General features: G+C 36.8%; 4 protein-coding genes across 14 annotated transcripts; 3 read left to right on the top strand and 1 right to left on the bottom strand.

The window, feature by feature from the left end:
* Positions 1–153: 153 nt before the first annotated feature.
* On the top strand, positions 154–10,439 carry LOC111803522 (transcription factor E2FA). Of its 9 annotated transcripts, XR_015422729.1 has the most exons (18): positions 377–514; positions 1,057–1,312; positions 2,291–2,456; positions 6,944–6,970; positions 7,201–7,257; positions 7,366–7,451; positions 7,523–7,611; positions 7,740–7,794; positions 7,979–8,031; positions 8,109–8,159; positions 8,252–8,300; positions 8,590–8,655; positions 8,760–8,836; positions 9,041–9,272; positions 9,565–9,631; positions 9,753–9,888; positions 9,965–10,106; positions 10,188–10,439. XR_015422729.1 is itself a non-coding variant. In XM_023687966.2 (16 exons), the coding sequence occupies exons 1-15, from the start codon at positions 344–346 to the stop codon at positions 9,890–9,892; spliced, it is 1,386 nt and encodes a 461-aa protein (XP_023543734.2). In that variant the 5' UTR covers positions 154–343; the 3' UTR covers positions 9,893–9,903; positions 10,188–10,439. The 9 variants fall into 9 exon arrangements, 5 of the variants coding, with proteins under 5 accessions (XP_023543734.2, XP_086983906.1, XP_086983909.1 ...); XR_015422727.1 differs by lacking the exon at positions 1,057–1,312 and having other exon boundaries at positions 154–514; positions 7,204–7,257; XR_015422728.1 differs by lacking the exon at positions 1,057–1,312 and having other exon boundaries at positions 154–514; positions 9,756–9,888.
* A 1,591-nt stretch (positions 10,440–12,030) lies between these two features.
* On the top strand, positions 12,031–12,790 carry LOC111804081 (uncharacterized). The gene has a single exon (XM_023688764.2). The coding sequence runs from the start codon at positions 12,064–12,066 to the stop codon at positions 12,547–12,549; it is 486 nt and encodes a 161-aa protein (XP_023544532.1). The 5' UTR covers positions 12,031–12,063; the 3' UTR covers positions 12,550–12,790.
* Positions 12,761–14,889, bottom strand: LOC111804082 (putative HVA22-like protein g). Of its 2 annotated transcripts, none has more exons than XM_023688765.2 (6): positions 14,739–14,889; positions 14,537–14,641; positions 14,393–14,449; positions 14,212–14,275; positions 13,868–14,089; positions 12,761–13,131 (listed from the first exon to the last, which is right to left on the bottom strand). In XM_023688765.2, the coding sequence occupies exons 1-6, from the start codon at positions 14,768–14,770 to the stop codon at positions 12,850–12,852; spliced, it is 762 nt and encodes a 253-aa protein (XP_023544533.2). In that variant the 5' UTR covers positions 14,771–14,889; the 3' UTR covers positions 12,761–12,849. The 2 variants fall into 2 exon arrangements, with proteins under 2 accessions (XP_023544533.2, XP_086984031.1); XM_087127905.1 differs by having other exon boundaries at positions 12,761–13,128.
* LOC111803277 (uncharacterized) lies at positions 13,849–19,809 on the top strand. Of its 2 annotated transcripts, XM_087127904.1 has the most exons (13): positions 13,849–13,978; positions 15,511–15,641; positions 15,732–15,805; positions 15,901–15,972; positions 16,115–16,143; positions 16,253–16,303; positions 16,957–17,007; positions 17,252–17,311; positions 17,395–17,477; positions 18,021–18,168; positions 18,299–18,349; positions 19,046–19,150; positions 19,391–19,809. In XM_087127904.1, exons 2-13 carry the CDS (start codon positions 15,574–15,576, stop codon positions 19,529–19,531), a joined length of 933 nt encoding a protein of 310 aa, XP_086984030.1. In that variant the 5' UTR covers positions 13,849–13,978; positions 15,511–15,573; the 3' UTR covers positions 19,532–19,809. The 2 variants fall into 2 exon arrangements, with proteins under 2 accessions (XP_086984030.1, XP_023543375.2); XM_023687607.2 differs by lacking the exon at positions 13,849–13,978 and having other exon boundaries at positions 15,393–15,641.
* Positions 19,810–20,010: the final 201 nt, after the last annotated feature.

Genomic DNA, 20,010 nt, shown 5'->3' with positions numbered 1-20,010 from the left:
TATAAATTTGAATTTATTATTTAAAAGAGAGAAAAAATTATCTATAATTTCATGTGGGGTTCTTATGCAATATGGAAGGATTTCAGGGGTCAAAATGCAAATAGTTTTTTTAAAAAAAAAGGTATTTTTGTTCCGCTACTCTTCCCTCCACATCCATCTAAACAAATTTCCCTCCTCCCATCTAAAAGCTACCAAATGCTATTCCTCAAATCTTCACCTTTAGTTCCACTCTGATCATAGAACCCTATTCCTCTTCTTCCTCGGCTTTTCATCCCATCTTCCATCTTCCATCTTCCATCTGCAAATCCTCTGTATTCGTTTCCTCTTGGCCTTTGGATCCTCCATGCGTGGCGGCTCTGGAGCTCTGAACAGGTCGGAGCCACTGCCCCACTCACAAACTGCTCAGATCCTGCCGCCTCTTAAGCGTCAGTTAGCTTTCGAGTCGAATAAGCCGCTGCGTGCTTCTTCCAATTCTTTTGATCAAGAACCTGATTCCATCGCTGTTAAACCTCTCGTGAGTGCTGCAATTTGTTTATTGACTTGTCTCTATTCTGCATTGCTGCATATTTGCTATTTGCTTCCTTGGTCACTTGTTGCTTTCAAACCGTATATGGATTCATGTACCATTGCACGTTCGTCGTCGCTGCTTGTATGTTTTAAATTATACTTTTATGAAGCCCTCAAAGTGAGTCGATTCGTGTATTAGTCTCAGTCTGAGCTGTTTGAAAATGGAATGTTTTCCTCATCATGGTCAATCATTGTGTACGTGTTTTTCTGTGGAAGTATTCATAGTGGGGCTTTCCAAACGTTGTTGAACAAGCCTTTCTAACTTCTTATCAAAGAACATTTGAAGTTAGATGTCTGTGTCTTCAACTCCTGTTGCTTGTTATAAGGACTAATCATTTATGTTTTACACCTTAAACATCATTAGAGAATCTGTCTCACATGCTGTAGATAGTTTAGATATTAAGGCATTCCAACAATATTTTATATGTCCTAGCAACATCTAGCGTTCCTTAGATTTCAACTCTTTCTCTTGTATTCTTTCTTCCTTAGGTTTGCCTCCTGGGGCTGTCCTAGGAAGATTGTGTTTTGGACCCCACGATCTAAAGAATTAGAGGAAGCTTTCATAATGGATGAAGTTTTATGTATCTAGGCTTGAGAGCAGTAAGGCATATATTAATCCTGTTTGACACGGTGAACATTCCCACTTACTTTATCTCCCTCTTCAATTACCAAGTAAAGTGAGCTACCTACATCATTTCTGAAGGGATGGGTTTCAATGATCGTTATCACTCGGCAAATTAGAAAGGTAGTTTATTTGTCCCTTGAAGGATGGAAGCTTGGTATAACCCCGTATAGGGAACAGGCAGTTCTAGTGAATAGAATGCTTCTCTCCTTGCTAAATGCTCTTTAGAGATTTTAATTAGAAAGAAAACAGATCATTAAATGGAAAATTATCTCTTGTAAATATGCAGTGATCCTTCTGGATGGCATATTATTGGTAAATGCTCTTGTTCCTTGGCTAATAACCCTTGCATATTCATAGCTAGGTGCCCTTGGCTTGCTCCTCAAAGTTTGATGTGGAAGTGGAAACGGTTGGGTTTTGGGATGCCACTTGATTTGGTGATCAGAATGTATGTGTTTCTTTTTGGAGATTGTATGCACTGGCTTCTTGTAATCTCTCTAATACTAGAAGTTTCTGAAATGCTGTTGAAAATGGGTTGAATTTATATTTTCGATGCAATCTCAATGACAAGGGGGTGATTGAGTGGATTTGCTTTAGCTCTTGACTCGGCTCCTCAATGCTGTGATTCTAGGGATTGCAGGATTTGGAACATTTTGATTCCACTTATAACTTCTGCCAGATCCCACTTTCTGAATTCACAACTACATGGAACCTTTATCAAAATAATTTCTACCGATCCATTTGGAGGGGAAAATACTTAAAAGTGTTCAATTCTTTTGTTTTGTTTTTTTTTTTTTTTTGGTCTTACTCAATAGCCATTCTACAAAAGGCTTAAGTTTTGTGGTCTACCCCGTGAGACCCATTTTGAGAGTTTTAATTTATCTGGGAAGGATGCTTCTGTTGACCTTGTAAGCGTATAGTTACTGAGAACATGTATTCTGAACTGATCTCTTAGTTTCTATTTCAATTGCATATATTGTTCAATCCTTCTTTGCTGTGTTTGAAAATTATCTTCTAATATTCTACTTGCTTCTAAATTCTAATATATATTCTACTTGCTTCTAAATTCTAATATTGTCGAACCCTTGATGTTTTTTTCAGAAACCAAAGCAGACAGGTGTTATGTATACCAACGTGGTTGAATCAAATGACTGCATTCAAGATCAGGGATTTTCTAAAGATTCTCTAAGTTCTGTTCAGACACCCGTATCTGCAAAAGGAGGAAGGATGTACAATAAGTCAAAAACTTCAAGGAGAATGACATCTGTGTTGGTGACAACAGAAAACTGAAGTGAGATTGAGAGGAGGAGTGATTTGAGTGATGGGGAGGGAGGTCCTTTTATAGGGGGATTCCCGGAGTTGGTTGAGATTTGTGTGGATGAAATTGAATTCACCTCCTCCTTCTCTTCGGCAGTAACTCATTCAAACTCTATTATTACCTTCAACACCCTCCCTTAAACTGAATTCTGCGGAAATCAGTTTAGGACTTCACTTCGTCATCTTGATATACATCTTGGATTCTGCACATCCCCATCTTTCTTCTAAGCTTCTCGAACAATGGTTGTTTCAAGGGCTTTGTGAATAGGTCTGCGATTTGTTCATCACTTCGGCAAAAGTTGAGTTCAATAATGCCTTCTTTACACAAATCACGCAAGAAATGAAATCGAACATCGATGTGCTTGCTCCTTCCATGCAACACAGGATTTTTAGACAACTTAATAGTTGACATATTATCACAATATATAACCGTCGTACCTGGTTGCTTCTGATTAAGAATTTCAAGCATTTTTCTTAACCAAATTGCTTGGCATGAGCATGCTGCTGCTGCCACAAATTCTGCTTCTGTAGTTGAGAGTGTTACAATAGGTTGCTTCTTTGAAGACCAGCAAATAGCTCCTGAACTCATCATGAAAATACTTCCTGAAGTACTTTTACGATCGTCTATATCACCTGCATAGTCGCTATCTGTATAGCCAACCATCTTCGGATCATCTCCTTTCTTGTAGAATACCCCCAAATCAAAGGTTCCTCTCACATAACGAAGTATCCTTCTTGCTGCATTGAGATGTTTTTCCGTTGGATGCTCCATGTAACGACTTATCATACTAACCGCATATATGATGTCTGGTCTTGTTGAAGTTAGGTACATCAAACTTCCCACAATTTGTTTGAAGTACCTATTATCAACCTCTCGCCCGTCAATATCCTTGTGCAACTTTAAACCCAATTCTGATGGAGTTCCAACTGTGCGCTCATCCAATTTAAATCTTTCAAGTAATTCTTGAGCATACTTCTTCTGACAGATAAAGTTACCTGCGGGAGTTTGAGTAACTTCTACTCCAAGAAAATATCTCATCAAGCCAAGATCTGTCATTTCAAATTTCTTCATCATGCTCTTCTTAAAAAATTCAAACATTTCTTCATTATTGCCAGTAAATATTAAATCATCAACGTATAAGCAAATAATGATAATGTTACCTCCCTTTTTAGTTTTCACATACAACGTATGTTCATACGGGCATTTAGTGAATCCCATCTTTTCAAAATGAGAATCAATGCGACTGTACCATGCCCTCGGAGCTTGCTTCAAACCATACAAAGCTTTCTTCAACTTGTATACTTGTTCCTCTTTGCCTTTTTTAACAAAACCTTCTGGTTGCTCCACATATACCTCTTCTTGAAGCTCTCCATGTAAGAAGGCCGATTTCACATCAAGTTGATAAATAGGCCAAGATTTCTGTGCTGCAATAGAAATTATGAGCCTGATAGTGTCTTGACGTGCCACTGGTGCAAATACCTCCTTATAATCAATTCCATACTTTTGCTTGTATCCTTTTGCAACAAGTCGCGCTTTGTACTTATCCACCTCACCGTTTTCATTCAACTTGGTTTTGAAAACCCATTTTACTCCGATTGTTTTCTGTCCTCTAGGAAGATCGGTGAGCTCCCAAGTCTTGTTCTTCTCTATGGATTTGATTTCACTGTCCATAGCTTCCTTCCATTTCTTCTCCTTTACCGCTTCTTCATAGACAATTGGATCACTATCCATAAAGAATGCAAAATAACCGCTATCACTTGATTCATAGTCCATCTCATAATCAATCATCCAATTTGGTCTCTTTCTTGTTCTTGGATTTCTTTGATTATGATCATGATCTTCTTCTACTGGTTCTTCTTGTTGAGCTTGTGATGAGCTCTCTCCATGCTCAAAGTGAGGCTGAATCGGGGCTTCAATTTGTTCTTCTTCAAGATCTACAGGAATCTGCTGATTCACAGTGATCTTTTCTTCCCATGTCCAAGTCTTCGTTTCGTCAAAGACTACATCACGACTTACCACCACCTTCTTTGTCAAAGGATCGTAGAGCTTGTACGCCTTAGAGGTCTCGCTTACTCCAAGGAACACACACTTCAAACTCTTGTCTTCAAGTTTCTTCCTTTTCTCATCAGGAACGTGTGCATATGCTATGCACCCAAAGATTCTAAAGTGGTCTACTGCAGGTTTTCTTCCGCTCCATGCTTCTTGTGGAGTCATATCTCTAACAGAAAAGGTAGGACTCCGGTTGAGAATGTGAACGGACCACACGACAGCTTCTGGCCAGAATTCCTTCGGGACTTCTCCTTTATTTAGTAAACTTCGAACCATGTTGAGAATGGTCCTGTTTTTCCTTTCGGCCACACCATTTTGTTGTGGTGTATATGCTGTTGTTAACTGCCTCCGTATGCCCTTCTCTTCACAAAATTTAGTAAACTCGTTCGAGCAGAACTCTCCACCTCTGTCAGTTCTTAAAGCCTTGATTCTTCTTCCAGTTTCCGTCTTCATAGTAGCACAAAATTTTTTGAAGCAATCAAAGGCTTCTAATTTGGCGTGCAAGAAATAAGTCCATGTTTTTCGACTAAAATCATCGATGAGGGTCATGAAATATTTCTTGTTACCATTTGATGCTGGAGAGATGGGACCACATATGTCCGAATGAATCAACTCCAAAATTGCTTGAGCTCTTCTTGATTTTCCGGATGAAAAAGAGTTTCTTTCATGTTTTGCTACTACACAGCTCTCGCAAATTTCCGTTGGTGGAGTAATATCTGGCAACCCAGTTACCATCTTCTTTGAGGACAACGTCTTTAATCCTTTGAAGTGTAGATGACCATACCTAAAATGCCAAAGCCATGTGGTATCTTCTTTCTTCACCATCAAACTTTTGGCAACGATATTTAACGTCAACGGATATAGACGGTTGGTGGTCATCTTCATCTTAGCAATCGATCCTCTTTTGGAGTCATAAATTTCACATTCATCATTTTGGAATGTGATCACATACCCCTTTTCTTGTAACTGACCGATACTAAGTAAGTTGGCCTTCAGATCAGGAATGTAGAATACATTAGAAATAGACTCTACAAAGCCATTTCTAGTCTTGATATCTACGGTTCCTTTCCCCATCACTTGGAGAGTTGAATTGTTTCCGAGAGAAACCGTAGTATGAAAATTTTCATCTAGAGTTGAGAAGAATTCCTTACAACCTGTCATATGATTGCTGCATCCAGAGTCTACGACCCATACACCTTGATCTGCAACCTTCATAGCATGGAATGACATTAATAATGTTTCTTCTTCTCTTCTCTCCACAAAATTGGATTGATCTCTTTTCTCCTTTTGGAGCCTGGTATAGCATTCATTTTTGTAATGTCCAAGGCGTCCACATCTGTAGCATTCCACCTTAGACTTGTCAAAGTGTCTCTTGCCTTTGTTTTCATAATCATTTCTGACTAGGTCTGCTGACCTGCCAACATCTCCACTTCTTTCTCGACTGCCTCTCCCACGACCTCTGCCTCTTCTTTGCCCTCTACCTCTAGGGCTTGAAGCTTCACCTGGTGTGGATATTTTTAAGGCTGTCATCTCCTCTATTGCACTTGTACGATTGAGCCTCTGCTCATGTACTAACAGGGAGCTTTGGAGTTCATCTATTTGCATCTCTTCGACATTGTTTGCTTCTTCGATAGAACATACAATGTAATCGAACTTTGGAGTTAGTGATCGCAAAATCTTTTCTACGACCGCAACCTCCGTGATTGAACCACCATGCATCCTCATTTTACTTGCAAGACTTATAACCTTGCCAATATAATCATTCACCGTTTCTCCCTTTTGCATTTGGAGAATTTCAAAGTCTCTTCTGACGGCTTGTAGTTGAGCACGTTTTACTTTCGTTGAGCCTTGATACTTCCTCCTCATAGAATCCCAAATTTCCTTGGATGTCTTCTTCTGAAGCATTGTTTCCAAGATAGTCCTATCAATTGACTGAAATAAATAGTTCTTGACCTTCAGGTCCTTCAACTTCGATGCTGCCAACAGTTGCTGTTGACCAGCTGAGAGTACCTCGCCTTCATTTGGCTCTTCATAACCCGTCTCCACCATATCAAAGAACTCCTTTGATCTGAGAAAATTTTCCATCAACATCGCCCAATGATCATAGTGACCATCGAACCTCGGGATGGCGGGCTGAACGTAGCTCTCAACTTGTTTTTCTGCTGCCATTTTTTGCTGCTGCAAGATAGCTCTGATACCAGTTGTTGGTGACAACAGAAAACTGAAGTGAGATTGAGAGGAGGAGTGATTTGAGTGATGGGGAGGGAGGTCCTTTTATAGGGGGATTCCCGGAGTTGGTTGAGATTTGTGTGGATGAAATTGAATTCACCTCCTCCTTCTCTTCGGCAGTAACTCATTCAAACTCTATTATTACCTTCAACAATCTGGGACTCAAACACCTATCTCAGACACTAGTGAGAAATTTTATATGGTTTTAATATTCTTAGGTTGAAAGTTGTAGCTGGTAACTTTTTTTTATATGACATTGTTGCTGAAAATTAATTGGTCAATATTTTGAATCCTGTTTTGTTTGTGGGGCGTTATGGGGTATGGACTTTTTAAGGGAATTTCTGAATTTTAATAGTATAATCCTTTGATGAGTATTAAAACAGCATGAATAATATTAATTAGTTTTCTCTTATAGCAGGCATTTATTCTCCTCTTACTCCAGCTGGAAACTGTCGATATGACAGTTCTTTAGGTAACTTTGCAGTTCTTGCCAATTTAATATTATTCATTCAGTCCAAGCTACCTCGATGCATGGATTCTTGTCACATCAATGGTGTTTGAAAGTATCTGAAACTTTTAGGTCTTCTGACCAAAAAATTCATCAATTTAATTAAGCAAGCAAGGGATGGCATTCTTGACTTAAACAAAGCTGCAGAAACTTTGCAGGTAAAATATAAAATACATTGAACTTTGATTTTCTGTCTAGTGGTGACTAATATGAGATATACATCACACAGGTGCAGAAAAGGAGAATATATGACATAACAAATGTTTTGGAAGGCATAGGTCTCATAGAAAAGAAGCTGAAAAACATAATATATTGGAAGTAATGTACAATAGATGTGTTGGTTCAGTTTTTTTTTTTTTTCGTTTTCATTTCGTTTGTTAAATAGAAATATTGATAATAAATTGAAACAAATGATTCATTTAGAAGTCTATTCAATATTTTCACAGGGGATTCAATACACAAGTTCCAGGAAATGTGGATAGTGATACTTCTATGTTGCAGGTTTGTAGCTTTGACTACTGTCTTTGGGCTTTAAAACTCTGGCATTTTTGTTTTTAAGAATTATTTTAAAGGAAGTTCTAGTTTTCGTTTGTACAACTATGTACTGAAATGTCCAATAATGTCTTTATCTTGAACCTATTCTGTGTAACAGTCCTAATTTGAGAGTGCACTTTGTATCCTGCAGGTGGATGTTGAAAACCTTTCTTTTGAAGAGCGTAGATTAAATGATAAGATAAGGTTGCATATTTATTCTGTTATTCATTTCTATATCTTGAATAAAAAACGATAAACTCATGTCCATAATTATATTGCAGAACATTGCAGGAAAGACTGAGGAATCTGAGTGAAGACGAAAATCTCCAAAAGTACAAGTTCTTTTCTGCTCCATTCTGTTCCATTTCCACTTAGTGCTATATGAATAAAATAACAACATTGCATATGTTTCCAATCATGATAGATGGCTCTTTGTGACAGAAGAAGACATTAAAAGCTTGCCTTGCTTTCAGGTGAACTTGTCATAAATACTTTATTTGAGCTCGAACATTACTTCTAATTTTAATATTTATTTATATCGTCCTAACAAACACAAACACTTCAGTTTAACTAGCGTATTCATGTCTAACACGTGTTGGACACCTCACACGTATAAGACACTTGTTAGTGAAATGATGATCGGATGGAGCTTTAGCTATATATTAATATTTTTTACAGTAACTTTTATATGAAACCGTACACGTTTAGTTCATTATATGAAAACCTTGCTAAAACTTAAACTAGCTCTCCTTTTTTGGGCAGAATGAAACGCTGATAGCAATTAAAGCTCCTCATGGAACCACATTGGAAGTTCCTGATCCTGATGAAGTAATGGGCTTAAAGTTTTTAGAAAGCTATTTGTTATGCGCCATATCCTTTTTGGTCCCCCTTTTCTGATAGCTGAAAGCACATTCTTATTTTCATCATGCTAGGCTGTTGATTATCCACAGAGAAGATATAGGATAGTTCTTAGGAGTACGATGGGTCCTATCGATGTATATCTTGTCAGGTATCCTTTTCCCTACATCATTGTGTTATTCTCTTTAGAGGCTGATTCTTATAGATCACATTCCGTGAAGAGTTAATTAAATGATTGTTCATATAATATCCATTTTTCTATCTTTTCAGTTTTTCTTATTTAGTAACTGTAACCTTTCTTATGCAAACAAGAATTTAATTGTTTTTTCGTATTAAAATTCTCCTTGTTTCTTAGTCAATTTGAGGAAAAGTTTGAGGAGGTGAATGTGGTCAAGCCACCCAGGAACTTCCTGCATGCTTCCAGTTCAGGATCAAACGAACATCTAGCAACAGAAGCCATCGGGGAGAGTAGTAGAGACGAAATAGAGCCTCAAGCTCACCTGTCCCAATACAGCAGTAGCTGTGATGTGATTGGTTCAAATGAGTTTCCTGGGGGAATGATGAAGATTATTCCTTCAGAATTTGATGTAAGCAATCATCCTTGTATAATATATTCACATTGAGAAAAATGTCAAAAAGAGCATAGATAAATATGCCACGACATACTTTTCCAGGGAATATAAAGAGAATAGATTGGGATACATGTCCTAAAAGACACCTCGCTTATCTTCACTCGTTTTAACTCATTTCACTACAATGAATTACATGATATGTGTGTGTTCACATGCGTGATCTGTGCAAATGGCTTTGGTCCATCATTATTCATGAGATCAGATCATGGTTGATTGCTTTTTATATGCTCCTATTATTTGATTGCAGAATGATGCAGATTACTGGCTGTTGTCAGATGCTGAAGTTAGCATTACAGATATGTGGAGAACAGATTGTATCCTTATTTAATACCACCATCTTGTTATTCATATTTTTTTAATAATAAATTTCAAGAAAGGGAAAGAAACCATAGAAAGAACTGACGATAGAGTTGAATTCTTTCACTTTAGCTACAGCAGATATTGCATGGGATGAATCGCATATGGTTTCTCAGGACTTTTTGATATCTGATGTCAGTGCCCAAAGGCCAAGACCAGGAAGCCCACATTCGGAGACAGTCGAAGCACCATCTGATGTTAACTTAAGACAGAGGTGACAAAGGAACAGGTCGGACTTTAATTCATTAATTATCTGTTCCCATTCTCATTACTCAAGATGTGATTTATAGCCAAACAAACAGTTGAATTGTACTGGAACTCAAGCTCAACTGTACAGTGTAATTTCTATAACCCAAGTAATGTACTGGGAAGATATTCCAAGCATGGTATAGAATATAAATTGCAAGGACTAGTCGTACGCGGTGTGCGGAGGTTCGTATTTACATATGCTTGTGCTTCTATCTCTTTCGACCTCTATTCTGTTTGATTTTTTATGAACTTGGATCATTTCAGGAAATAGAAACAAACTTTTGTAAGGTTGCAGATGGGCAGACGCATGTAAGATCGGTTTCCAGACATTATTAGGCCACCAAGAGCTTCAATGCGTTGGTAAAACTTTTCATCTTCAGTTTCAAATCCATTTTAACAATAAAGGGGTTTGATTTGAGATATCTCTGATAAGGCGAAGAAATAGTTTGATTTAATTGAAATTTTGAGACAAAGTTTGTTGTTAACCAAGGATTATGGAAACCATAGATTACTATAGACCTCGGTGCATTCTATTTATTATTATCAAAAACTTCTTCGAATGTTTTGGTTAAAACACTTTTTTCATGTTCGAAGTCACTCTCGAACAAGCCTTTCATCATTCAAAAATCAATTTAATGCCATATTTTATACTTTTAAACATATTTTACATACAATTAAAATTGATTTTGAAAGAATTGTTTTATTTCTAAACATTTTAACACCTTTTTTACTAGGAGGAAAATTTAGAAGCTTTTATGTAAAATCGAAGAAAAATGGATGGTTGAATACATATTTATTTGGTCAAATTTGATGGGTTTGATTCCACCTAAGATTTATTTCAGTAAAATCTTAGTATATAGTCTTCCTTCAACTTTATGTCATTGAAATCTTAGTATATTATATAGTCTTTAACTTTATGTCATTGAAATTTTAGTATATTATATAGTTTTCAACTTTATTTCATTGAAATCTTAGTATATTATATAGTCTTCACTAACTTGGGTGGAGATCTGACTACGATGGGTCCAAACAGTTCTGATTGGTCCGCGGTGGGTTTGGCTTTGGACCACCACAAACTTTTCATCTTTTTAAAATATTTTTGTAAATTTTAATACATTTTCATCTTTTTATTTATTTCTTCTAACATTAATATTTATTTTTATTTTTGCAAAATCTTTAAAATGAAAGAAAATTGATCAACTCCATCTTCATTTGGAATTTATGAAAATTTTGCTTTACTTTCTAAAATAAATTAAAAAAATTTACATCTACGTTTATTTTTGTTTCATTATTTTTAATTTTTTTTAGAATCTATGTAAAACGAACCCACAATCAAAGTTGACATTTAAAAAAAGAAAAAACCATAAATTTAAGAATCAAGATAAGATTCTTCTTTAAAATTATGAACCCACAAATCATGAATTAATTAATAAGATTTTTTCTATTTAAAAAAAAAAAAGTTCAAAAATATATTGTCATTTTAATAAAGTCAAAAGTTCGAAAATATATTGTCATTTTAATAAAGTCTGTCTACCAACAAAATTAAACTTTTCAAAGTTATGGAACCCACAGGTCACTAATCAATAATAAGTTAACAATTATAATAATTTTGGATTTTTTTTTGGTTATTTTATAAATTTTATTTATTTGTTTGAAGTACCAAAATCAATTATTGGTAGTGGGAGGCAAGTCACTTGGTCTATCTAAATAAGAATATAAATTATTAAAAATGATTTAAATACTATTGGATCACGCTTAAAAATATATTTTATGTTGTTTAGAGATAACTGGAACATAATTCAATTGACATAAAACATTTCAATCGACATAAAACATTGACCAAATGTAAAATTTGAAAAATAATTAAGGAATTAATAGACTATTTTAAAAATAAGATATAATGATTTTCTTTTAAATATTTAGAGTTTTTAAAAACAAAATTAAGAATATTTGTGAAAATTGTGGAATATTTTCAATAATTTAACATTTAAAAAAATGAAAAGGAAAACACGTCAGAAAGAGACAAGTTTGCAAATAATTGCGAAGGCGAAGCCTCCGTGTTTTCTTTCGCCACAACGTTTTTCTTTTCCTCTGACTAAAACCGTAACCATCTTCTCTCTCTACACATTTTCGACGTTCTATGGCCAAATCCGCCGCACAGAAAACCTACCCACCGCCGTCGCCGTCGCCGTCGCCATCACCTGCTAATCTCTGCCGTAGAAGCTTGATTCCCTCCTCCGCCATGCCTCCGCAAAACGGCACCCTTTCCCCTGCTCCACCGCCGTCCCCTATTGACTTGAGGCTCCTCTCCAAGTCCTCTTCTCAATCCTACACCTCCCTCAAGGACATCCTTCCCTCCTCCGCCGTCGCCGTCAACTCTCCCACCGCCGCCTCCCCCGCTAACTCCGGCTACGAAATCTTGATCCGCAACCGCCTCGTTAAGCAGGCCGCTTGGGCTTATCTCCAACCTATGTCCGCTTCTTCCTATTCCGCTGGCCCCAATCTTTTCCACGGTTTCTGGCTCCGATTCTCTACCGGCAATCCGATCTCCAGTTGTCTCGGATTCATCAGAGGCTGTATCATTCCGTCAATAATCCGAGTATTCCGGTCCTGCATTTGCCTATGACGGCGTGGTTTTCTCGGGATTTTGGATTGGCCTATTGACGACGACGACGACGACTTCTTCAGCCGCTGTAATTGACCTAAATCGATTCGATTTCGCTGTATAAATCGCTCTTATTTTCAATTTCCATGCACAAATTAGCAAAATCCAATCTCTAAGGAGACTAGATTTTCCAAATACATTCATAAAAATAGACACAGTTTCAACATTCGAATAAATTCGCAACATAGAATTCCATTTTCAATTATATTTTCCCTCTGAATTCGTTCCATTTTTGTACAGCTTTCTCACATTTACAAACATCTATGATTGTGGTTTAATTCGCCTTAAGCGAGCTCGAACCGCTGGGGGATATGGAGATGAAGGTTTATCTTCCTCATTAACGAAACTCTCTGTTTCACAGAAGTCCGGAGACTGGCCGCCGTCTGCTTCCGTCATGTCCGGATCGCCGCGGACGATTCCGACGGGTGACTGCGGCGCGCCTCTCGGTGAATCGGTCATCTTATCAGCGACTCGGGACGAAAACGAGGGCAATTTGTTCGGAGGCGGTGACGACGCCATCGGCGAGTTCTGATCGACTCTCTGCTGTATTTCAATTAAAGTAAGAATCGTTAGTGAAAATCTCAAAGATTTTTGGAATCTGAACAATACTTTGAATTAGTCATCGGAATCGCTATAAATGCCATTAATGGCGACGATACTGAGTCCAATTTCTTTAGAATTTACTGAAAATAAAATGTCGAATCGTAATTCGTAATTAGGGCAGAATATTTATCGACTGAAATCAGAAAATGGACCATCCAGTTTCTGCCACGTGGCTCAAATCTATTAAGCATTTTATTAGTTTATAATCCATAGGTTAAATTTTTAAATTTTTAAATTAGTAATAACTAGAATCTTACGCGTAATCCAGATTAATTATTCAGCTCCATTGGGCTGGGCTTCATCATTGGGCTAGAGTCCAATTTCTCTTGGGCTTTTTCAATCATTCAAGTGGGCTGGGCTTCATCATTGGGCTAGAGTCCAATTTCTCTTGGGCTTTTCCAATCATTCAAGCCCATCCAAAATTTACATCGCCCAATTTTCGTATCAAATTTCAAATGTATGCTGCAATTTAATTACAGTTTGATAAGACATTACTGGGTCGTTTTTTCTTCTTGGCTCACTAGATGAGACACTAATTACTGGGTCGTTTTTCTTCTCGGCTCACTAGATGAGACACTAATTACTGAGTCATTTTTCTTCTCGGCTCAACAGATGAGACACTAATTACTATGTTTTAGAGATGATCCAGAGAGAATGGGAAGGAATAAAGCAATACCTGAATTATGAAGGGGGAGTTCTTGAACTTAGCAGACTGGAAATCAGCAGCACATTTGAGGACTTTAAGGAAGCCAGCATGAGCCATTTCTGAGAAGTTTGTCCAAAAAAGGTAACTCAAATCCCAAGCCCTCACTTTCATTTCCACTGTCATTCTCTCTATTTCTGCTTCATTCTTCGCCAAATATGGCTGCAACATTGTTCCATACACGTGCCCACTCCCCTGCATTATATTATTAGTAGAGATGTTCATTAAACTTACGAGGCTATACCTCCATCAGTATTCACCCACCCACCCCGAATGGATCAGTGACAGCCCGAATATTAAAATTAACACAAAATTACCTTGGTTTTTGGATGCCACAAGTAGACAAGAAAAAGCAGCTTCATTTCTCCATACACAGGAAGCCTTCTCAAGATTTGTTTGTTTTTTTTTTTTTAATTTATAAAAAATAAAAATAAAAAGCATAAGACAATAAATATTACAAGAAATTAAAGAAATAAAACCCAGAAACAAGAAGCATACCAAGCAATTAAAACATCAGCAATCCTCTCAAAAAATGTAAAAATAGCCACAATAATCCTACAAAAACAACAAATTAAAACACAATAATTAACAAAATTACCCTTAATAATTAAATTAAATTAAATTAAATTAAATGAAAATTACCAATATTTGCACCAAAAACGAAGCGATTCAACGTCTAGGCTCCGGCTGCTCTTCTCCAGTGTTTTGTAACATTCAAATGCCGGATAGGCATATCCAAAAACCATCCTTAAAATCCCCAAATAAATTAATTTAAATGTAAAAAAAAAAAAAAAAAAGAAAAAAAGAAAAGGAATAATTAAGATGAAAAATTAGAATTACTTACAAGAGGCATCGTGTGATCAAAACTCCAAACATGTTTGGAACCCAAAAACCAGAATCCCTTCACAGAATTATGGATTATGGATTATGGATTAATATGGGATTTTAAAATGAATAAATAAATAAGTAATGGGAAGCCACGAACGGGCTACCGGCAACCGGGAACGGGAACGGGGTGACCTCTTATTTTTGGTGGTTTATTTTCTAGTTTTAAACCTGAATAATAGGATTTACCGTTTTGTCGGTTTTTAAATTAGTTAAGGCCTTCAACACATCCTCGGGGGCCTTTTCGTCATTTCCCTTTTAACGGTTAATTTAGGATTCCATTTCCTATTTTATAGGTATAACCAATAGACTTTTCAATTTTTTTAATGGCTTTTTAAAATAAAAAAAAAAATAAAAAAATATATTGAAATTGGAGTCTTTTACAAATTATATTAAGATTATTTATATTTTTTTTTTCTTATAAAATATTATTGAATTTATTACAATATTTTAATTTATTTATTTTTTTTTTATAATAAAAACTATGTATTTAAAAATAAATGTAAAATAGTGATTTAAATAATAATAAATAAATAAATAAAATACAAGCGAAGTAAAGGGAAGACATGTTCACCGTTCGATCCACCAAATTCACGATGTTCATTATCATCACTTTAAGCTAAACTTTTCATTAGCCATTTTTTGTTTGATGTAATGCAACGTGGTGCGTAGTTTCTTCAATTTTTCATCACAGTGTTGCACCATAGTCAACACACTGCTCCCTTTCACAGCCAGCTAATTCACTTGGAAAATCGTTGAGGTTGAACACTTTTTGGAGTTGTTCGTTTGTCCATATGGATCAAGAAGATCTGCAATCGTTTAGTAGAAGGCGTGTGGAGTTTCGTTTATGCAATGTATCAGGGTAATTGATTCTCGTTTATGTTTACTGGAATTTCTCTGGAATTTCGTTTTCTATGAACTAAATCGCCTTGCCCTTTCTGGGTTTTGATAGCTACACCAATGAATTGCTGGAGATTCACTCGGATAATCCATCATTGCACGTATTGTTCATACCTGGAAATCCAGGTGCATTTGGCTTTTTCGATGTGGGTTTTCGATGATTTTGTTGATTTCTACTTAACTTCTGAATGTGGATTGTTTTGGGGTTTGTTCTAAGACAGGGATTATTTCGTTTTATAAAGATTTTGTGGAATCATTGTATCAGTTGCTTGGAGGCCGTGTTTCTATAACAGGCAAGACCATGAGTTTTTGACTTTGTTCATATCCTTTTCATTTTTTTTTTTCTAAGAAAGCATTAAATCTTGTTGTATATTTGAGCTTACACTTTTTCTTGTTCCATTTATGTTCTTTGGCCCTGCTTCTGTCTACTTTCAGCTATTGGACATATATGTCAAACGAAGAAGGTACTTGGTCAAGGGTTTATGTAAAGTTTATATCTGTTATGCTTAATTTTATAAATTTCCCCAGTAGTTTTTTGCAAGAACAAATTTTATGCTTAATTTTATCTTTCAGGACTGGGAAGGTGGAAGGTTATTTTCATTACAAGAACAAATTGATCATAAGGTAACTGTATGTTTTTCTCCGTCGATTTGATTGAATTGTTTATGACTTAAAGGAGGAAACTTGTGAGATCCCACATTGGTTGGGGAGGGGAACGAAGCTTTCTTTATAAGGGTGTGGAAACCTCTCCCTAGCATACGCATTTTAAAACCTTGAGGGGAAACCAGAAGGGGAAAGTCCAAAGAGGATAATATCTACTAGTGGTGGGTTTGAACTATTATAAATGGTATTCGAGCTAGACATTGGGTGATGTGCCAGCGAGGAGGCTGAACCCCGAAGGGGCATGGACACCAAGTGGTGTGCCAGCGAGGATGCTAGGTCTCCAAGTAGGGTGGATTGTGAGATCTCACATCGGTTGGAGAGAGGAACAAAACATTTTTTATAAGGGTGTGGAAACCTCTTCTTAGCAAACGCATTTTAAAACCTTGAGGGGAAGCCCGAAAGGGAAAGTCTAAAGAGGACAATATCTGGTAGCAGTGGGCTTGGGCTTGTTAAACAATGATACAGTTCCTTTATAAGCTAGGGGACTTCATTTTGCATGTCCAAGATAGCTTTGTAATTGGAGATAGCATTGCAGGCCCCTTTCCCTTTCATATTTCAAGGGTTGATATCAGAATTCTGAATGGGGCTGAACTATATTCATCTTTCTTTTGCAGATTGAATTTGTTAAACAAGAGCTACAGAACAAAGAAATTCCACTACTACTGGTATTTACACAATTGATGCTATATTTTCACAATAGTCATAAAAGAATTGCACGGTGCAAAATTTTCGTTTGTATCGTTTCGATATTATCCGTGTACATCTTATTCTTTGCCCATACACAATAGTTGCTTGTTGTGCTGCTTGTACTTTTCTTGTTACTTGTCTAATAACAAGACAGCCCACATGATTGTTTGTACTTGTACATTATATTTTCCGTGGTAACTGACTCGTTAGTTATCTTTAAAGGTTGGGCATTCTATTGGATCGCCTATCTCCATTGAATTGTGCCGTTGGTTCCCGGATCGGGTATGGCCTTAAACTCTTTGTGCATCTTATGTGTTCTTAACTTTCAAGACATGGTTCAATGGAAATTCTTCTTGATCCTATAGGTTGTGTATTGCATTGGATTGTATCCATTTATGATGGTGAACAGACAATCACGTTGGCAACTTCTTATCGAAAAACTCGCAGGGTACGTGCGTTATTTTGTCTGATAACATGAATTCTACCTTCCCGCATCTACATTTTAGATACTCTATTTAGTTGGTAGCAAATGAGACATATAGATGATAGTTGATGGACTTTGAGTTCGAGACTTCGAATCTCGAAAGTTTTACTTTCTCAAACAGCTATACACCGCACCGTGTAACATGGCTTTGTTGGCTTGACCACAAACTTGTGTAATTTGGAAACTTTCGGATTCTGTTGGTCGTGTAGGAGAGTATCTGCGTTGTCCAGTGCGTGTGCACTCGGGTTGAGCCAATTTGAAGTCACTTAGAAGTTAAGACTAATGGATATGTGCTTGGTTGTTAACCAGTTAAGGGTGTTAAATATTGGTTCATATGACCTTAATAGTTAATCAAACTGGACCATGTAGAAGTCCTTCCATTCATTGCCCACAAACTGGACCTTAATCCTTTAAGCATCCATTAAAGCTAACCTATGAGGTCATTCTATGTTTTGGTAGTGCAAGTTTTGTCTCTCTGAGCTCTGCTGGGTTGAAAATTTGGTGCAGATCCCCACTGCTATCAACTTTGTTTTCTTCTTTTGCCGCGCTGTTGGGCGTATTACCGGTTCGAGCTTCAAGTTTTGTTGTGAAAAAAACTATTGGGAAGTCATGGTCCAGAACTGCTAGTGAGGCTGCTTGCTCTCACTTGCTAAAGGTGAAATGAAATCTAATATATTATCCTTAGTATGTGCTTTTTTAGTATCTGCTCGTACCTGCTACAAATTTTGGTTCGACGACATGACTGTTCGTTTTGATATTTGGAATATTATCTTTGTTTTCGACAGTACCATACAATGCGAAATGTGCTATACATGGCAATGACGGAGTTTGAGAAGGTACTCACTATGAACAATCACTTTCGTTTGGTCGTATTGGATGCCATGAGATTTGTAAGCATATGATTGTACGAACCATAATTAATCGTAAATCTCATTTGCATAACATTTTTTAATCATTGAGAGAAGCCTAGCTTGTTTTAGTTTTTGTTCTAATCTTTTGCTCTGAGGCGTTGCACTATCTGAAATATAGTATAGTTGTAACAGCCCAAACCCATCGCTAATAGATATTGTCCGTTGTAGCCCGTAATGTATCGCCATCAGCCTCACGGTTTTTTGTCTACTATGGAGAGGGTCTAGTCCTACTCTGACCAGGGCCTCTTGGGAGGTGTGCTAGCAAAGACGTTGGGCCCCCAAGGGGAGTGGATTGTGAGATCCCACATCGGTTGGAGAGGGGAACAAAGCATCCCTTATAAGAGTGTGAAAACTTCTCCCTAGCAGATACGTTTTAAAACCTTGAGGCTAATGGCGATATATAACGGGTCAAATCGGACAATATCTGTGAGTGGTGGGTTTGGACTGTTACAATAGTAGTCCAAATATAGATGCGTTCCCTTGTCACAAGATGTAAATTTGAGGAGTTTGTCCAATTAGTTCAATCAAAAGATGTAAACAAATGACGTTTCACACAGAACAAAGCCTAATATCAATAATCAATCAAATTTCTACATCTGATTGTTTATGGACAATGTTCAGCTTTCAGAAACACCAGATTGGAAATTTATGAAGAAAGCAAGTGAGAAATTATCATTTTTGTTCTGTAAGGATGATCACTGGGCTCCTATGCATGTGTTTGAGGAGGTAAGATATGAACTGTTCTTCCATTTTCATTTTGTGAACCAATTCTGCTGGACGAATGTAGTTTCTTCAATACTTTTGCTGAAGAGTTTATAGTTCATATCGTTTATGACGATCGGAATCGGGAAGTACAACGATAAGCCATTTGAGAAAAAGGAAAGGGGCTAAAGGGCTCAAAGTAATGAGACTGCCATGGTGATTTCAAGTTCTAGTTTGATAGTTTATGTTGTCTTTGGTCCACAGATTTGCAAGCAGGTCCCTGAAATTGATGTATCAGTTAAAAGGGAGGAGGGCCATAAACATGCATTTTGCTGCTCTGAAGCTGGCTCACTTCATATTGCTCAATATGTGGCAAGCTTGATCAAAAATCATCTCGCAGATTAAGGTCAGATTCTTTCTGTTGTTCACACGTCTCTGTACTATTATCCTTATTAAGAACTCTTAGAACATAAGCAAAAGAAGGAACAATGAAAGCATTCCTGGGTTACTGATACTGTTGGATTATGCTTTACTTTGAACTAGTTATTGTCTTCATGATGTTGAGGATAACGAGTCGATGCGACGAATCGTCTTTTCATCGACTCAAATTATGGGTTGTCTTAACAAGAAATGTTTTGTTTATTAGTGTATAATGACTAATGAAACATGTTGTACTTGTATAACTTTAGCCTCGAGCCTATCTCTAGATCACAATGAGTTGAGCATTTCGTGTTGACACTGATATAGGATTCTCTTGTAACAGCTCAATCTCATTGCTAGTAGATATTATTCACTTTAGCTCGTTATGTATTAACGTCAGTTTCAGTTTTTAAAACGTTGAGATCCCACATTAATTGAAGAGAGGAACGAAACATTCCTTATAA

This window comes from Cucurbita pepo, chromosome 10, assembly GCF_057944985.1.
Source record: "Cucurbita pepo subsp. pepo isolate OVF chromosome 10, ASM5794498v1, whole genome shotgun sequence".
Classification (NCBI taxonomy): domain Eukaryota; kingdom Viridiplantae; phylum Streptophyta; class Magnoliopsida; order Cucurbitales; family Cucurbitaceae; genus Cucurbita; species Cucurbita pepo.
This window is presented reverse-complemented; position numbering and strand designations above follow the sequence as displayed.